This window comes from Capsella rubella, unplaced genomic scaffold (genome assembly GCF_000375325.1).
Source record: "Capsella rubella cultivar Monte Gargano unplaced genomic scaffold, Caprub1_0 scaffold_5, whole genome shotgun sequence".
Lineage (NCBI taxonomy): Eukaryota > Viridiplantae > Streptophyta > Magnoliopsida > Brassicales > Brassicaceae > Capsella > Capsella rubella.
Window position 1 is genome coordinate 3,905,860 of NW_006238919.1, and position 19,808 is coordinate 3,925,667.

The 19,808-nt window shown below is 35.6% G+C and overlaps 1 protein-coding gene across 1 annotated transcript; it reads left to right on the forward strand.

The window, feature by feature from the left end:
- The first annotated feature begins 4,374 nt into the window (after positions 1-4,374).
- LOC17885753 (protein RALF-like 27) lies at positions 4,375-4,879 on the forward strand. The gene has a single exon (XM_006292912.2). The coding sequence runs from the start codon at positions 4,397-4,399 to the stop codon at positions 4,751-4,753; it is 357 nt and encodes a 118-aa protein (XP_006292974.1). The 5' UTR covers positions 4,375-4,396; the 3' UTR covers positions 4,754-4,879.
- The last annotated feature ends 14,929 nt before the right edge of the window (positions 4,880-19,808 follow it).

Here is a 19,808-nt window from a genome sequence, read left to right on the forward strand (position 1 = left end):
GAGAGGTTAGGATGATTCATGTACTTCTGATTGAACCCCTTATTCTGATAGTTTCCCTGAAAGTTATAGATGTAGTTCAACTCAGCTTGAAAATCTTCTAAATCGTCTCCACTGAACTCTTGGTATACTGTAGCTTCACCACTATCATCACACTAGTTAACCATCCTCTGATTTCTCTTAAGAAGTTGCTCAATCTTGGCTGTCAACTCATCAATTTTTTTTGATTCACCTCCATCGCCTCTTTGCTACCTGTCATAGTCAATATCTTGGCTCTTGTTGCTACTTGCAAGATTCTCAATCAACAACTAAGCCTCCGTATTAGACTTGCGCAGCAGCTTGTGCAGCAGCAGCATTTGCAACAGCGTTTCCACCAGCTATTGGATTGTTCGGGTTAACATGAGGTATCTGAGGAAGTTCTTGAAACTGATTATGTTGACCGTCTTCAGCCATTTCAAAAGCTATTGCTCGTGCTAACTTTTGCTCTCTGTTTCCTCTTTTTAAATTTCCGATATCAGCTTGGTATTCTCCGAGATGTCATGAACCTTTGCTACGGGTCATACACCTATAAACACCAAAGAGAGAACGAAAGTGATAATTAGTAACTGTAAATAAAAATTGTCTTGACTAAAAACTAATCCTAAATCTTTAGGTAAAGCAATTGCTCCCCAACAGTGGCGTCAACTTGATTTCTCAAATATTTAACCCAATAATTAACCGAAAAGCAGTATATACGGGATCGATCACAAGGAGCAAAGATACTCTAAAGATTCACGATTAAGCTAAGAATGAGTCTCGGAAATCTTTAGAGTATCTTTGCTTTTGGTGATCGATCCCGCATATATTGCCTTTCGGTTAGTTTATCGGGTTAGATCGTATATGGTTGGGTCTAAAGTCATTGTTCACACCGATCATGCTACTTTGAGATACATGTTGTCTAAAAAAGACGCCAAGGCGAGACTATTGAGATGGATACTCCTGCTGCAAGAGTTGGACTAGGAGCTAAAAGAAAAGAAAGGTATTGAGAATGGGGTAGCTGACAACTTGATTTCTCGAGTATTTAACCCGATAAACTAAACGAAAGGCATCAAGGTATTTTCAGAGAATCAATGAATAACGAATAAAAGCAATAAGGAATACAAACATGAAGAACCATTCTTGAACATGAACAGAAATTTAGATTAATTCTCTATTAAGAAATTAATCACTAAATTCAACTATTCAATTACTAAATTCTCATTTGTAATTTCCTAGCCAAATTCGCATTATCAAATAGGTTCAATCACAAAGAGTTGCGGGATCGATCACTAAGAGCAAAGATACTCTTAAGATAGGTTCAATAGCAAATAGACATAGAAGAAAACATGATTCAATAGATTACATGAGAATAAGATTTAGAAATCTTCTCCAAATTGTCAAAGATGATGAATTTCTATCCCAAGTGTTTCTTACAAGTTTGAAGCTGAGTTGGATAAGTTTTGCAATGGTTTAGGCAATGCTCGTGATGTACCCCTATGGCGAGGTATAAGTGACAAGTTCAGGCCACATTTCTCTACAAAAGACACTTGGCTTCAGATACGCAACAATGGTGTAACGCTTCAATGGGATAAAGGGATCTGGTTTTCATACTCCACCCCCAAGTTCTCATTTATTTCTTGGCTGGCTACTCTAAACCGCCTTACAACAGGGGATCAAATGGGCGCTTGGAACTCAGGGATATCAGCCGGTTGTGGGCTTTGCAATGACCCGTGGGAAACCCGTGACCATCTATTCTTCTCTTGTCCCTACTCATCACAAGTATGGCACGATCTCACATCTCGCCTATTGCAAGCTCAATACACTCCGCTATTCTGGGATGTCGTCTCTCTCATCTCGGGGATCCAACTTCCTCCAACTGTTCGCTATGTCATAAGGTATGCTTTCCAGTCTACAACTCACTCGCTCTGGCGGGAAAGAAACAACAGACGTCACGGAGAAAGAACTCAGCCTACAGACCAGCTCATTCTACTCATTGATCGACATATTCGCAACCGGTGCAGCTCACTCAAAGGAGACGTCTTCAGCTCTTGGTTGGCCTCGAGATACTAAACGCTCTGTTTTTTTATTTTTCCTAATTTCTAAATTTATGAGCAAATTTTTCAATCTTACGTTGCATATATTGCAAGAACAAGGTCTCTTTTTTGGTTGAATCTAATTTTACATTCATTCAAAAAAAAAAAAGTGTTGCTTACAAGTGAAAACTCTCAGAAACTGCGGTAAAGAAAGCGTAAAATGAAAATAGGTTTCCTGGGTTTTTTTATACCCAATATAGAGCATAGCAATTAAGTCTGGTTTAGAAAACCTAATTTGGTCGTCGGGCAGATGGATCGATCGGTCCGAAGTAAGACCGATCGATCGCTTGGTCTCAGGTCTGTTCTGTGCGTGTCGATCGATCGGTCCGAGGATGAGACCGGTCGTTCTTTTTGCTTCTGGTTTTGTCCGGGTGTGGAGATCGATCAGTCCAATGGTGAAAGACTCTAAAAATACCATATATCACCCGTCGACTTGTTTAATATGCAGAAGTATGATATTCATGGAGTATGTGGATTTTTCTTTTTCTTTTCTATATTCTGCATATGTGAGATAAGGTATGTAAATTTCTTTATCTTATGTTTCATTGTACTATCGTTTTTAAGCTGAATCTTCTTTTGTTTTTTTTTTTGTTTTCTGTCGTCTAATAAATAGATCAATGTGTAAATATTAGGAGTATCAAACAATTTACATATATCTTCTACCATCACATGTTCTTTGCAGGTGGCTATTCTCCAGTTCTCAAATATCAGCATAAGAGCTTAAGGTTATTATTTAAAACCCTTTTAAGACTTTAGAATATATTTGCTTACTCATATTCCCATTATAAGAACTGGAATCACCAATCTTCAAAATCACGCCTATTCCCTGCTTAAGTTTCTCTCTTGTTCATAAATAAAGTACAGTATTTATCCTTTTTAGCATACTTTGTTCTTGAAGGAAGATGGATTCCTATAATTCATATATGGTTATTTCTAATCCAAACCAAATGGTTCAATTTGAAGATACTCAGCTTTATGGTTTCAGCTTGGAGATACTAATTTATGCTTTCCTTGTAATTTTATTTCCTATGATTGATGATGATTTGTTTCATGGACACTGAATTAGTCAGAATAAAAGTAATGGTTAGTGTAGTGTCTTTAGGTAACAGGAGGTGAGTGCATTGTTCTCATTGTGATTCCTTAATCTAATTACTCATTTGACTTATCCTTTGTATCACTTCATTGTTTGTTACTTCTTGGTTCTCTTCTGTCTTTTCTTGTTATAAACTTATGCCTATGTTTGTTTAGATTTCTCAATACTGTCATTTTTTAGAAAAAAAATGGTTGTCTTGTTTTCTCTCTTACGTGTTTCATATGATTGATGAAGGATAATTATAAATGTATCTATAGAATTGACCACTTCTTACTAATGAGTTTCTCCTGTGTTGTTTATATCAGATTCTTAGATAAGCTTATGTCTGAGAGATCTTGTTAGGATGCAATCCATCTTTATTGTGTACACAGAGGAACTTGTGTACAGCAATCGAACATTATTCTCTGTTTGAAGTTCTTATTGCTAAGTTACTTCCTTTGTTTCTCTTAAAATCTATTATGTAATACTTCTCTTTTGCATGTTCAAGCTCTGTTGGTTATCTTGTTAATTTTAGTCTTTTGCTCTTTTATTTGATACTTTTTAGTGATGTATTGTTTTGTTTATTTGTATGTAGGATACTAGTTTCTATTCTTAAGCTTGTGTCTATGCTCTGTTTCGCACTATTTGAGTACTCTCTAGAATATGACTTGGGATCTTACGACTGGCGAGGCGAGGCAAAGTGGTTCAAATCGAACCGTGAACTAAGTAAATTCTTGTGCGAAGTTTAGTTCTTTCTGTTTTTCCAAGTGATTTTCAAGATCTTACCAAGATGAAAATTAGCTACCAAGATAGAACGTACAAATGAGGATGTCTTTCTTATATATTTGACAAATTTCCAAAACTCGAAAGAGAAGCGACATTCTCAACTCAATAGCTCATAAGAATCCATCCATGTGTTAGTTGAAACTAAAAAGTAACAAGATGAGATTCAAGTGTAAATTAATTAACATTTTAAGTTTGGAATTAATGTTTAAACTAGATGAGATTTTAATTATTTATTTGGGTTCTCCAACCAAATTTACTAACCACTACTATATAACAATTGAAGTCAATTCCCCAACCACAATTATTAGACCAACAAGACAATAATTCATACATGATTAGTGATTACCAAAAATAAATAAACTAATCTTTCATATGAATATATGATGAGAGAGTTGTTATCTTCTTCTTCTTAGTACACATCTCCTAAGACATGACCAAATTATTTCTCTCCTACTCCCTCTTCTTCAATGTCTCTCTTCTCCTCCTTCTCATCGCGGCTGCCTCGACAACCGCATCTTCAAGGAATGTTACTAGTGGGCTAAGATATAACGGATGTGCCCCTGGAGTCACCATCAAAGAATGCATAACTGCGGGTATTGAGGAGATGGATGAGGAAGGAGTTAAGGCTGTGGTGCGGCGGATACTTCAACAAAGAAGGTATTTAAGCTACACAACTCTACAGAAACAGCAGACTTGTAATGGTAGAATCGCTGGTAATTGTATTGGAACTGCTAATCAAAGAGGATCGACTTGTACTTACTACCAAAGATGCAAACGTGCAGCCTAATTACTAGTTTTTTTTTTTTCTTATGTTATCTCTTTTCTTCTTAAGTATGTGTGTTTTATGATGATGTTGTGATTAAAATGTAAAAGAGTTAAAAGTAACTAATAAGACATTTAGTTGGTTTTATCATGTTGATTGAATATGATTGCCCTGAGAATAATACATGAACCGGAATTTGGAAAATTTGGTTTGGATAATGGAAATTGATTCGGTTTAATCGGTAACAATTTTGCAGATTGTTCGGTTATGTCTTTGGTTTGGTCGGATAGACTTAACCAAACTGGTGATAGATAACCGATTATAAAGGACAATACTATATACATTATATTTGAACTAAACCTAATCGACTAACCGAACGGATAACCGATAACCGATAATTTTCTTCTTGTTTCACTCGCAGGCTCGCAGCCTCTACTTATTTCCGAAGCTATGCACATATATAGACAGACCTAACAGATTATGGATAAATATAAAAACCTAAAGATACTTTGTTTACTTGAGCGATCAATTTTAAAACTGCATGGAGAGAGTCCAAGTTGAGATGCTGCATTCAAAGAGGCACTATCAAATTTGGGAAGACTCTTGAAATGATTTAGCTGATGAGAAGACAATTTACTTCAGTTGTAAAAACAACGCAAACCATAACTTTCAGAATATCCAATAATCAAATATCGATTGCTTATTTCTTAAGCTCGGAGCCATAGACGAAGCATTCCTAATTCATTTTTTTTGTCAACCACATATTTATTAAAATAACTAGATAAGGGTCCGCGTAAAAACGTGGGTTAAAATTTATGTTTTCACATATGAACTAAAAATATTGCATTTGTTAAAATTTGTGAAATTCATAATATTAACAAAAAAATATTTAATCAATATTAATTGAATATCATATTTTCTAATATAGATTAGGGCCCGTCTAGGGTTATTTATTTTAATATAAAATTAAAATAAAAATTTTATTGTAAGAATACTATATCCAAAGTATTCAAAAAAATAATTTTTTAAGTTAGTAAATTTCTTTTTGTTCAACAAAATTATTTATGTATCATACATATTTAAAAATCATTATTAAACATTCATTATAAAAATCTAGTAATGTTAAATTATCGATATCCAAAAAAATTGTGAGCTATTCACCATTTTTTATAATATTAGTATTACCAATATTTTTGAAAAACTTCATTTATATATTATACCCTAAACATGATTATACCATTATCCTAAAAATGTTATTTCCTAACTTCCAGTTTTTTTAAAAACTATTCTCGCATATTTTTTTTAATTTGCAATTTACTGTATTTCTTAAACTTAATTAATTATTACAAAATTTGATGGTAAAGTTCTTAGAAATTAACATCAATCCAAAAAAATGAGTTATAGTGTTGTTGAGATAAGTATTACGAAATTTTTTATAAATATGAAAAAATACAAAATTATAAATTTGAAAAAAAAATATTTTAGAAATCATTATATTACGAATTGTTATCCTTATTTCAAGTTAGCAATGTCACCTTTTTACTCTTTTATTCACCCTCTTATTTTAGCCAATGAGATTGCACTATGACATAAAACCTTTAGATGTAAATTAAAATTAAACAACATTTAAATGTAAATTAAAAATTAAAAAATTATAAATTTATTTTTAAAAAAATTAATAGACACATTTATTTTCTAAACCCATAATCTCGTTTAATTGTACCATCTAAATCTTAATTCTCTTTTATAAATTGAAACAAATATATAACCTTTTATAAATTGTGTAAACAAAACTCTATTCCTTATTTATAAATCTAAATCAACATAAATCCTTGTTTAATTGTAAAATCTAAACCATAAACCTAATTTATAAATCCATGCAACCATATAACATATTTAGTGGCAAAAACTAAACTTTAATCCTTCTTTATAAACTAAAATCGACATATGATCTCGTTTAATTATAAATATTAAAACTTAATCTCGTTGATAAACCCAAACCGACATAACTAAAAATTAGGATAACTAAAAAAAGGTATTTATATGGTATATATATATATATAAATTTACACACATATAAAGATAATTTGTGTCTATAAATATAAGCTTACACATATGTTTTTGTTAAATTTCAAAATTTATAGTGACTTTTTGATAAAATTATAAAGAAGAGTATTTTTAAAAAGTGGTATTGGAAAAAGGGTATTTTTGATACTCCTTAGTTATCTGAAGAAGGATTTTTAATACTCCTTAGTTGATGTCGTTGATGAAAGTATTCTTTATTAAGATGTGTTTTATTTCCTATTTAGTTGGTAAGATTTTTACTTATTTAATTGTTCAAGGCATGCATTCAAGTATGTTCAAGGTAATCGAGTGACTTTACTTTGAATAATGTCCATGTTGTCAAGATTTTAGGAGGAGATTTGCAAAAAAAAAATTTGCTTGTGGACCTTGTGATATAATCATGAAAGGAATGTTGTTGACACTATTAGGCGAATCAAGAAGGCGAAAGTGAAATCAGATTGTGTTTTTTACAAACGCATGAAAAGGTTGGTGGATATTTGAAATACTTGTTCATTACTTTTTGTTCATTACTTTCGGCTCGTGTATTGTTGACTACTAAGTTTTAACCCGCGGTACACCGCGTGACGATTGTTTTGACGAAAAAATATATATATTTAAGTTATATTTGTTAATTTTATCATCTTTTTAGTGTTTAAAATTGTGTAACTGTATTTTTGATTGTTATTTTTTTTTTTTTTGTATTGTTAAACGGTAAGATAACCCATAAGAAAATATAAAACTCAAACCCGTTAAATCATATTTATGTAAAATATAAACCTTGAATGTTTCATAGATTTCGAGAAAGATTTTGGTTTTTGGATTCCCTAAAATTTAGTAAAATTGTTTTTGTTGTAATCTTCCATTCAAGATTTTGGATTTTTAAGTTTTAGTCATATTTATAATGGTTCCGAACCATTGGTTAAAATTTTCTATCCGATGTGGGACGTTGTACATATATGTTTTTTCTTTTATCGATTGAGTAATATACGTCCGTTTTCAAAAATTCAAATTGCTACATATGCAGATTTTTTTTTTGTATTTTTATTATACTTATGTTTTATGTAACAATGTAAATTTTAAAACAAATAAGATCATATAAAGATATTGGAGAGATATTCAATTTATTAGGGAGACATTTTAGGAAATTTTGTTAAATGTAATAAATATTAGTTTCTAATTTTGCGATTCTGGTGTAATTTAATTACAAAAATTAATTTTAAAAGTTTGTTATTTATTTAAATGGCAAGGATTTATTATGCAAATAATACAAAATAAAAGGTTATTTTCCAAAAGGTACTTCAAAAATGTTAATATAGATTTTACAATTCCTATTGAATACAGTTAAACCTCTAGATATTAATTATGTTAGAACTAGGAAATTCTATTAATTTATAGATGTATTAATTTATCGTTAAATTAAAAATTATTAACTTATCGAGATATTTTCCTAATTTGGTAAGTTAAAAAAATATATACACCCAAAATTAGATAGTAATTATAATCAATATTTTTTTAGAATTAATTACAACAAAAACAACAATCATCCTAAATAAATAAGGGCTTGTTAGGTTTGTAGCAGTAGTTGACCAAATAATTAAAAGCTGAGAACCAATAAGTTGAAAATTAGATGTGCAACAATATGTGATATCATCTGACAAAAATAGTCCTATCCCTGCGGAAAAGAAGCAATGAGTGTTTGCTTAATAAGCATCTCTGACATAAGAAAATTTGGGGGAACTGTCTGACACACGCAGAGAATATTGGCAAAGATACGCACACCTCCAGCATTAAATGATGTCGATGATATCTTCAAACATATTGGATATCATTATGTTTAGTCGATATCATTATGATTAGTCAATAACTCCTCATAACAATTAGTATGTATACTAAAGTCACAAGTCTTATCATATAAATTCAAAATTGTTAGTAAATACAACAAGGTATTCACTAACTACACATTTGACCTTTTAGAAAAGTATGTAGACAAAAACATAACATTGTGGATATTAGATAACAAAAGCATTAAAAGATTATGTATTTATTATCAGGCAAAAGAGGCGAGCTATGTGATCATGATCATTCGATGATTGGCACACGTGACATCTTTTAATGAGAAATGCAATGTAACCAAACACGTGTTTTAAGTCCTAGTAATGGCTAATTTTACAAAGTAAAAATTATCGTAGGTTGATAATTTTTACAACTAATAAGTTTTACTGTCGATTAGCTTCCGGTTTAATAATTCTGATGTTATACTGGTAACTATTAGAGTGAGAAGAAATCCGGTAAATGTTATGTTATACCAATAACTAGTATAATAATAACATAGATTTATTCTGTGAAAAACTTAGATTTATTCTATTAAATCATGTACTATATATATTACAAAATCTAAACCCTAACAACTATTTTGTCAGCCCAAACCGAAATATATTTTTGTTTAATTACAAAATATAAACCCTAACCACTATTTTATCAACCCAAACCAAAATATAAGTTCGTCTAATTACAAAATCTAAACCCTAACCAATATTTTGTCAACCCAAACCGAAATATAAGTTCGTCTAATTACAAAATCTAAACCCTAACCACTATGTTGTCAACCCAAACCAAAATATAATTTTTTTAATTACAAAATCTAAACCCTAACCACTATTTTATAAACCCAAACCGAAATACAATTTTGTTTATTTATAAAACCTAAACCCTAACCTCTCTTTTATAAATCCAAACCGAAATATATTTCCACTAATTACATGGTTCATTAGTGATTAATAGCATTTGATAACTTATTTTTAAACATGTTAAATAATATGTTATCGTGGTAATATACATATTATCCGCTAAATTAATATTTATCGCGGTAGTTATGAGTTTATCAAATAACTTATGATTTATATTGTAACATATAATTAACTATAAATAATTTGACTAGATAACTACGAATTTATCAAATAACTTATATATATAACAGTGTGATATACACTAATCTCGGTCAGCGGATGATATATTTCCGATTTAGAGATCCGATGACCCGAAACCGAATTCATACGGGTACGAACAACACCTTCTACGTGAGTGTAATTAGGAAGACGTTACCAAACGCACCACTAAATCTAACACGACTACCAACAACACCTCTCTGCAATCTCCACCAAAGAAACTCCGGCATAAGTTCATCCGGAGGCGCCGCTTAGAAAGTCCCGGTGAATAACCTTCGTAAGTGGACTAAACCCTTCTTCTCGAACCCTTGCTCCGGTTTCACCCGCACGTGGACACGTCAACATCTTCGGTATCCTAGATTTTTAAGCTTTCGGAGTACAACAATTCCCGCCGCCACTGCCTGGTGAAGAACCTAGAAAGGCCGGGGAGGGAGAGGGAGGAGAAAACGACGTCTTTGAAGAAGAACATGTTGACACGACACTAAATGATGCATATGTTTGATCGAGAGTTGTAGTACTTGTGTTGTGCTTTGGAAGTTGTTTCTCTCTTCTGAGTATTTTATCAGCTCGGTTTGCTTTTTTTGCTTTTGATATGCCATCTATAAACCAAATAAAGAGAGTATGCTTTTAAGAGAAAAGAAATAGTGTGATGGTTTACAAAAAAAAAAGTGAGAGATAGAGATAAGAGGAGCGAGAGTGGTGATAGATAGGGGTAAAAGTGTCTGAGAAAAAAAGAACCTAAATATTGAATTATTGATGTTAGATTTTTAATTGACTGGTCTTCTGAGGCTATGAAGTATAAATACCCAATAAAAATAAAGCACGATAAAATTTTGATACATGAAATCTATTAGAATTGAATTCTAAGAAAAACTAATGTGGATTTGAGAATTAATAACAACATAATAGTCATATTTCACTAAAACTTTTACATGTGTATATATATATATATATTAATAATTTATGTAATTATTAATTTATACTATTATTGGGACCACAAAATTAATACTTTTATGTAATTATTAATTTATACTATTATTAGGACCAATGATTTTCAAAAATATTATTATCTTGGGACCGGATAAATTTATTAATTTATAAAAGTTATTAATTTATCGAGTATTAATTTATAGAGGTTGAGGTTTTACTATATTTAACCTCTAGAAATCGACGCTAGCATTAACTTTGAATTTAATCAAACCATTCACCATACCAAAGGCCTAAGAGAAAAACCAACATCAATGGCCTTCTTCTCCTTTACTTAGAGCAGGTGCATTAGCATACCCACACACAAGTCCCACATAATTTAGGGTAAAAGAAATAAAAATGAAAAAAGGGGGGAACATACTTAGAAACGAGACGGTCCCGTGTATTGTTGTCCACTTTTTATGGGCGCCACTGACACGTGGCGGCCCGCGATTGGTTGTTTTTTTTTTTAATCGTAAAAGGAAAAAAAAAAATTTGGGACCAAAGCAAGTCCCACCAATGTACATGACCTTAGCCTCCCTATTCCTCTTCATCTTCATCTTGTTCACGTCCTCTGTTTCTTGCACTTTCCTTTTGTTTGATTTGCCACCGTGGTCGGAAGCATCCTCCTGATGACGCGAAAACCGAGCATCACTAGACAAAAAGTCCAACATCCTCCGTGTATGTGCTCTACTAATGAGATGTATGGAGAATTTTTCTCAGTCTTTCTCAACATCATCACAACAGCAATCTGAGCAAACACCAATGGCGGCGGATTCACCCGTTTCATTGCACTTATCCACCTGGAACTTCCGGAAGAAAGCTTTGAATAGAAGAATATGGAAGATAATTGTATCCCTTTTTATAACTAAAGAGGTAAGAAATCAACAGCAAGATCATTGGTTCGCCTATGACCATTATATTAGCTGGAGGTGGGTTCACATCGGTATAATCAATAACACTATACTCAACACTAGCTGGACCGTAATAATTGTTATCAAGAGAGATTCCACCGGCAAATACTCCTCTCAAGATGTCATTAGGGATGTCTGTTAGTACACTAACGACAGTGATGGTGACAGGACTAGATTAGCCTTCCTTCACCAAAAACCGTCTAATACACCGACCGAGCAGACAAGGATCACAGTAAGAAGGAACCGGACACGTATTGATGTCCCAAAAGACCAATGTTACAGCCGCCTTATCACATAAAGGAGGCTCAACCTTCACAGGCAACATGTCCAACTTTTATTGATGTTCTTCACTAGAGAGATGCGTGGTGAGATTATCAAAGCCTTTGTTAGCAAGATCATCGTAGCATAGTGAGCAAAACCAGTAGGCAGATATTTCAGTTTCAGTACAGTACTTATCCTTCTCCTTAAGTCCTCCTGAATCTTCCAGAAGAAAGCTTTCAAGAGAAGTATATGGAAACGGCTCAAGAAGGTTGCAATTAAACATTTCTAGGTATTTTTGCAGTGGATATGACCATGATATTAACTGGAAGATTATGCCTATCGGTAAACTTACAAGTGAGACGCCCAATGTCTGAGGAACCCTACGGAAGATTGGTGAGAACGATTCTATTAGAGGTGATAGGCCTATGATATCGGATCGGCCCGTCCGGACAAGAAGACCTAATCCACGTTACTTGGATTAGAAGCTAATGGTTTTAGTGTTTTATGTTTTCGGTTTTGATTTCAAGTTTTTTAGGATAATTATTCTTTAGGATTGGTGTTATCTCTTTTAATCATTCCTTATTCCCCTAGGACTCAATAGTTCTAGTTCTTGTAATGTTTTACTATATATATCAAAGAAAAGCCAAAAAGAGGTAGTCATAACTACCCATTAAAACAAAGCTTGTATTGTGTTCTTGAGAATCTCTAGATTGGGACCTATTAAGAGGAGACTCCTCTCAATATGTCAATAGGGACATCTGTTAATACGCCAACGGCAATGATAATGGAAGGACCAACGTACGTAGCCTTCCTTAACCAAAAACTATTTAATACATGAACCAACCAGAGAAGCATCAGAGCAACTAGGAACAGGACACGTATTGATGTCCCAAAGGACCAATGTTAAAGCCTCCTGCTCTGTCTGATTATAAAAAATTGGTTCTATAACCAGAGGACACCAGTCCCACGTCATGAGAAATTCTCTCTTCTTTGGAATATTAATTGGAGCCACGGGTCCTTCATTGTTCTTATTACGTGCGTCCAACCTCTTCTGATGTAACTCTTTATGTTCTTCACCATAGAGATGCGTGATTAAATCCTCAAAGACACCAGGAGGATCACGACAACATACTAAACAATCCCACCAAACAGATTCAACTGTTTCCTCAACTGCGCCTGAATCTTGCTCTAGAAGACTTTGAAGAGAATCATAAGGACACAGTTCAAGAACATGATGTCCCGTTATATGTAGATAACTAGAAACACCAGTGAAGATCTTCGGATCGGATATGACCATTATATTAGCTGGAGGTGGATTGTTATCGGTAAACGCGAAAATAACATTGCTAGTGTCAAAAGAACCTAAACCGTAAGGGACGCTAGTGAGAGAGATACAACTTGAATAGAATCCTCTAAGAATGTGAATAGGGACGTCTCTTAGTACACCAACAGCAGTGATTATTCTTCGGGGGAAGGGTATTAATGGGCCAATATTATCGGATCGGCCCATACGTACGAAACGGCCTAATCCTCGTTACTTGGATTAGAAGCAAGCGGTTTTGGTGTTATGTTTTGGTTTTGGGTTTTACAATCTTTAGGATAATAATGTTTTAGGATTGGTGTTATCTCTTATTCTCTCCTTATCTTCTTAGGACTCAACAGTTCAAATTCTTGTAATGTTTTACTATAAATAATCAGAAAAAGCCAAAAGAGGTAGTCATAACTACCCATTGAAAAACCTTTGTGTCTCTTAGTTCTTATTGTTTTCTGACTTGGACCTATCAATTGGTATCAGATTACAGGTTTCTTTTTTCTCTCTCTTACGGTTTCTTTAAACTAGTAAAGAGGAAAGACTACATACTTGATCCGGACTACATACTTGATACTAACAAGGAGCGGATTGAAGAATTGGAAAATAATGTTGCAGACATACGTGATAACGTGCAACAATTGAATCACGATATGACCGACAAGTTGAAAGCGATGGAGGAGGCTCTCAACAAGTTAACAGAAAAACTCACCATTGGACGTGACGGCGATGCTACTACAGTACGATCTACGCTGCAGCAAAGCGATCGTGAGAATCAGTTGCAGACGAGGGGCGATAACAACAATACTAGCACACAAGGAAGAACCGTGAAGCTTGATTTCCCTCGCTTTAAAGGAGGAGATCCGACTGCATGGTTGAGCAAAGTGAAACAGTATTTTGACTACAATGGTACTCCACTCGACCAAAAAGTTCAATTCGCTGCTTATCACTTTGAAGACGAAGCCAATGAATGGTGGCAAGCAACTGCTAAAGCTCTTCGCGAAGATCGAATTCAGGTCAATTGGCAAGTTTTCCAGGAGTTATGGGTTAGATTCGGTCTAACTGATGGCGAAGACTTTGATGAGGCACTCTCTAAAATTCGACAAACAAGGACTCTCCAAGAGTATCAACGTGAATTTGAGAGGTTTCAAAACAAAGTCGATGGCTGGACTCAAAAAGCTTTGATCGGAACTTATGTGGGCGGCTTGAACCCGACTATTGCAGATAGTATAAGGATGTTCCGACCCAAAACATTGAAAGAAGTTCTTAATCTTGCTAGGTTAAAGGATGAACAACTGCAGCGTCTCAAGAAGAAGAGTAACGTCGGCTTTTCTTACCGTCCGAGCCCGTATACATCGACAAGACAAAGCCCGTACTCGTCCACAAATAGGAGCAGTTCACCAAAAGACGAGGAACCAAAGCTATCACCAGAAACATCTCCTCGACAACCACGAAAACTCAGTTGGGACGAACTTAAGAAAAAGAGGAGTCTCGGACTCTGTTTCAGCTGCGATGAAAAATACATCCCTGGCCACAAATGTCGAAACCCGCAATTATTTATTATGGAAGGCGAGTGTGACGAAGAAGAAGAAATCGACAGTAGAGAAGATAAACAAGACGATGAGAACCATGAGATCACTGCTTATGCTCTCACAGGATGGAACACACCACAGACACTACGGTTAGCTGCACGTATCGGTACACATACTTTGACAGCCTTGGTGGATAGTGGTTCGACCCACAATTTCATTAGCGAGAAAACAGCTCGGGAGTTGAAAATTCATCTCACCCCAACCAAAGCTTTTACGGTGAAGGTCGCAGATGGAAAATCTTTGCAGTGTCGAGGTAAATTTGAAATGGTGGTTGTGCAGCTAGGCAATATTAGCTTCAAAGTCACGTTTTACGCTTTACCATTAGCGGGATTGGATGTGGTTCTAGGCGTGCAATGGCTTCGAAGTTTAGGTCCAATTGTATGTGATTGGAATACCCAGAAGATAAATTTTGTGCGGGAAGGCAGCTCACATACGCTACAAGGAATCAAGACAAGCATTCAAGAGGCAGAACCACAGGAAATGGTCAAGGAAGCTAAGCAAGGTCAAGCTTTGTTTGCGGTTCAGATCAATCCATCTTTGGATAAGGCGCCGGGTATTGCTGAGGGTATACGGCCTCTCATCAACGAATACGATGATTTATTTCGTATCCCGACTCAACTTCCACCTCAACAGAGCATTGAACATCGCATACCCTTGAAGGAAGGTACGGATCCGGTAAATGTTAGACCATATCGATATGCTCATTTTCAAAAAGATGAGATTGAGAAACATGTTAACGAGATGCTACAGGCCGGGATAATTCGCATGAGCTCTAGTCCTTTTTCATCTCCGGTTTTACTTGTTAAAAAGAAAGATGGTACTTGGCGGTTTTGTACGGATTATAGAGCCCTAAATTCTGTGACAATTAAAGACCGTTTCCCTATACCAACAGTGGACGATATGTTGGATGAGTTACATGGAGCAGTATTTTTCACAAAGTTAGATCTCACTGCAGGGTACCATCAAGTCAGGGTGCACCCGGAAGATGTTTCTAAAACCGCATTCCGCACTCGTAATGGGCATTATGAATACTTGGTTATGCCTTTTGGCCTCTGCAATGCCCCATCAACATTTCAAGCATTAATGAACGACATTTTCGGCCTTACCTTAGGCAGTTTGTGCTTGTATTTTTTGATGATATATTGGTATATAGCTCTACTTGGGAGGAGCATCTTCAGCACGTGGAGATAGTTTTTTCTCTTTTACGAAAAAACAAGTTAGCCGTGAAGCTTAAAAAGTGCGACTTTGGCCAGCGGGAGTTAGAGTATTTGGGTCACATTATTTCAGCGGATGGTGTGAAGGTCGACATGACCAAAATACAAGCTATGCTGGACTGGCCTGTGCCGACTACAGTCACGGAGCTTCGTGGATTCCTCGGCTTAACGGGTTACTATCGTAAGTTTGTTAAGAGCTACGGGCTAATTGCTAAACCATTGACCAATTTACTTCGTAAAGGCAGTTTTATGTGGGCTGATGAAGCACAGGCAGCATTCTTGGAGTTGAAAGAAGCCTTGACAACTACACCTACCCTAGGACTACCAGATTTTTCAAAACCCTTTGTTATTCAAACTGACGCGTCGGGTGAGGGTATTGGTGCGGTTCTCTCTCAAGACGAGCGACCGATCGCATTTATGAGCAGAGCGCTAGGGGTTACTAAGAGGTCTTGGTCGACATATGCTAGAGAAATGTTGGCCATCGTTATTGCTATTCGTACTTGGCGGCCTTATCTCCTTGGAAGACATTTTAAGATACAAACATATCAAAGCCGCTTACGTTACCTTTTGGAACAGCGGATCATGACTCCTGAATAACAAAAGTGGATAGGGAAGTTGGTCGGGTATGATTACGAGATTACCTACAAACCCAGTAAGACTAACACGGCGGCTGATGCTTTGTCTCGTGTCCAGGGTAGCCCGGTGCTTAATGCCATTTTTGTGCAACAAACAAGTCTTTGGAATGACATCCGAGAGCTGAGTAGGACCGACACTTATATGTTAAAGATGGCAAAGCAACCAGATATGAAACCAGGCGACCCATACTCTTGGCGTAATGACCTGTTGTGTTACAAAAACCGCGTGGTAATACCCCAATCATCCCCGTTAATACTTCAGCTCTTGCGTGAGCATCACGATACGCCGATGGGAGGCCACTCCGGAGTTCTCTGGACTCACAAACGATTGGCTAAACAATTCTACTGGCCCTCAATGCATCAAACGATCAAGCAGTTTGTGGCGGAGTGTGATATTTGTCAACGTGCCAAATCATCGTCTCTTCCTCCGGCGGGACTACTTCAGCCACTTCCTGTTCCGGATAATATTTGGGAGGACGTTTCCATGGATTTTGTTGATGGTTTACCCAAGTCCGATGGTTACACTTCGATCATGGTAGTAGTCGATAGGTTGTCTAAATCGGCTCATTTGGTCCCATTGACGCATCCTTACACGGCTAAAATCGTGGCAGCAAAGTTTGTGGAAGCCGTGGTTAAGTTACATGGAATGCCCCGTTCCATTGTCAGTGATAGAGATCCGATCTTTGTAAGTTTGTTTTGGCGGGAGTTTTGGAAGTTAGCGGGCACAAAATTGCGTATGTCAACAGCATATCACCCCCAGTCCGATGGACAGACAGAAGTGGTCAATCGTTGCATCGAACAATTTCTCCGATGTTTTGTGCAGAACCGGCCAACACAATGGAGTTCTCTCCTTCCCTTGGCTGAGTTTTGGTATAATACCACTTACCATTTGTCTACAGGAACAACACCGTTTCAGGCTCTCTATGGCCGGGCTCCGCCGTCTATCCCGACGTATGAGGTTGGCTCCTCGACATTGGCAGAAATAGATGAGCAATTGGCAACCCGTGATGAGTTGCTCTCTGACCTGAAACAACATCTCCATCGAGCGAATAACCGCACGAAGCAGCACATCGATGGTAAGCGGCGCGAGTTGCAGTTGGTAGTTGGGTTTACCTTCGCCTCAAACCGTACCGGCAACGTTCTGTTCTGCGTCGTACTTCTCAGAAGTTGGCTCATAAATATTTTGGCCCATTTCAAGTTGAATCCAAGGTTGGCGAGGTGGCGTATCGTCTTGTGTTGCCCCCCGGTTCGCGTGTTCATCCGGTCTTCCATGTGTCTCTTTTAAAACCGCACATAGGGTCGACATCCCCAGTTCAGGGAGCGTTACCCCCTCTACGAGAGAATGGTTACCTTCATTTGCAGCCCGAAGTAGCTCTCCGCCGTCGTGACGTACAAGTTGGGAACAAAACGACAAGGAAACTTTTAATCAAGTGGAAAGGGCTTAGTGAGGAGGACGCAACATGGGAGGAGGAGGTTCAGGTGGCAGCAAGCTTCCCTGCATTTGTCCCTAACCTTGAGGACAAGGTTATTCTTCGGGGGAAGGGTATTAATGGGCCAATATTATCGGATCGGCCCATACGTACGAAACGGCCTAATCCTCGTTACTTGGATTAGAAGCAAGCGGTTTTGGTGTTATGTTTTGGTTTTGGGTTTTACAATCTTTAGGATAATAATGTTTTAGGATTGGTGTTATCTCTTATTCTCTCCTTATCTTCTTAGGACTCAATAGTTCTAATTCTTGTAATGTTTTACTATAAATAATCAGAAAAGCCAAAAAGAGGTAGTCATAACTACCCATTGAAAAACCTTTGTGTCTCTTAGTTCTTATTGTTTTCTGACTTGGACCTATCAGGCTTTAAACAAAAGTACAAGATATACGATAACAGACGTCGGTGTTTTTAAGTAAAGGGAATTTGGCATTGTTTTAATAACCGACGTTGGATAGAGTTTCCTTTTTAATTAGAAAGACGATTGTTGAGGATACTAAGAAATTTAGGATTTCATCATTCAGTAACACTTCCTCCAAATGGTCAAAGTGGTGGCTTAGTTATTTTATGGAAAAAATCAATTGATGTTCTAGTTCATTTCTAAGTCTTCTCATCTCACTGAATCTACAGTTTCAAGTAATGGATTCAGTTTTCTATCTATCTTTTGTGTATGGCAATCCTCACCCTTATTACCGCAACACCCATAAAGAAGGTTTTAGGGAATCGGTTCTCAAAGGGTGGAGAAAGATCAATACTGGATCCATGAGTCAGTCGATTACTCATTGTCGACAGGAAATTTCTAACTGGAAGCATACATTTAGGAAGAATGCATAGTGGGCATATTATTGCTCAGATATAAATTGGATAGAGCTATTGCTACTGGTAATAGTTGAGTGAGTTATTCATGTTGGATATATATAAATAACCCATACATGAAATACATATCAGTCCAATTTATTCCGTGCAAGACGAATGAAAACGTAAGAAAAAAAGGTACCAGATTCGGATGAACCCATAGGCCATAGCAATGTGACAAACATTGCAGTCATTTTCTCCAAACAACTGTACTTTGCCACTAAATAAAATTTTATATATTTTCTTAGTTTGACAAAAACAAAATATTATTACTCTGAATATATATATAAATATAAATTTGTTTTTTGTCTAGTCTTCGTTTCTTGCTTATATGTTTATCCGATTTATCTGGTCCCTTGAAATTATACTTTTATTCTTGTATTTTTTTTTCTTATAAACTGATTTTATAATTTGACCGAAAACTAAAAATTATAATATACCAGCCAAAAATCACAGCTTCAAACATGATAATATTTTCTTTATTTTTACATAATTAAAAGAGTGTAAGATTTTTCTATTATTAATTTATCATATCATCCGACATTATTTAGGTGTAAACTTGACTGGCTCTAATTGTTTTAAAATAAAATTCTGAAATTTTATTTGCAAGCCAGCTAAGATTAATAATATATAAGTTTTTTTTTGTTCACAAGATTACTTTTAATTTGTAACGTATGCTTATTTTAAAAAATAGTAAATGTATTTCTTCTTTTGGTTCAATTTTTCTATAAACTATATAAAACGTAAGCTAATGAAAGACCGATTAAAACAAGGAATATTTGGCTTTAAGTGCTTCGAAGTCTTTAATGTTAAAACTAAAGCCAGTTGTTCTGTCTT

Bases quoted from the DNA above. Each gene is read 5' to 3' on its own strand.
- LOC17885753 (XM_006292912.2), top strand. From the start codon at position 4,397: ATGACCAAATTATTTCTCTCCTACTCCCTCTTCTTCAATGTCTCTCTT.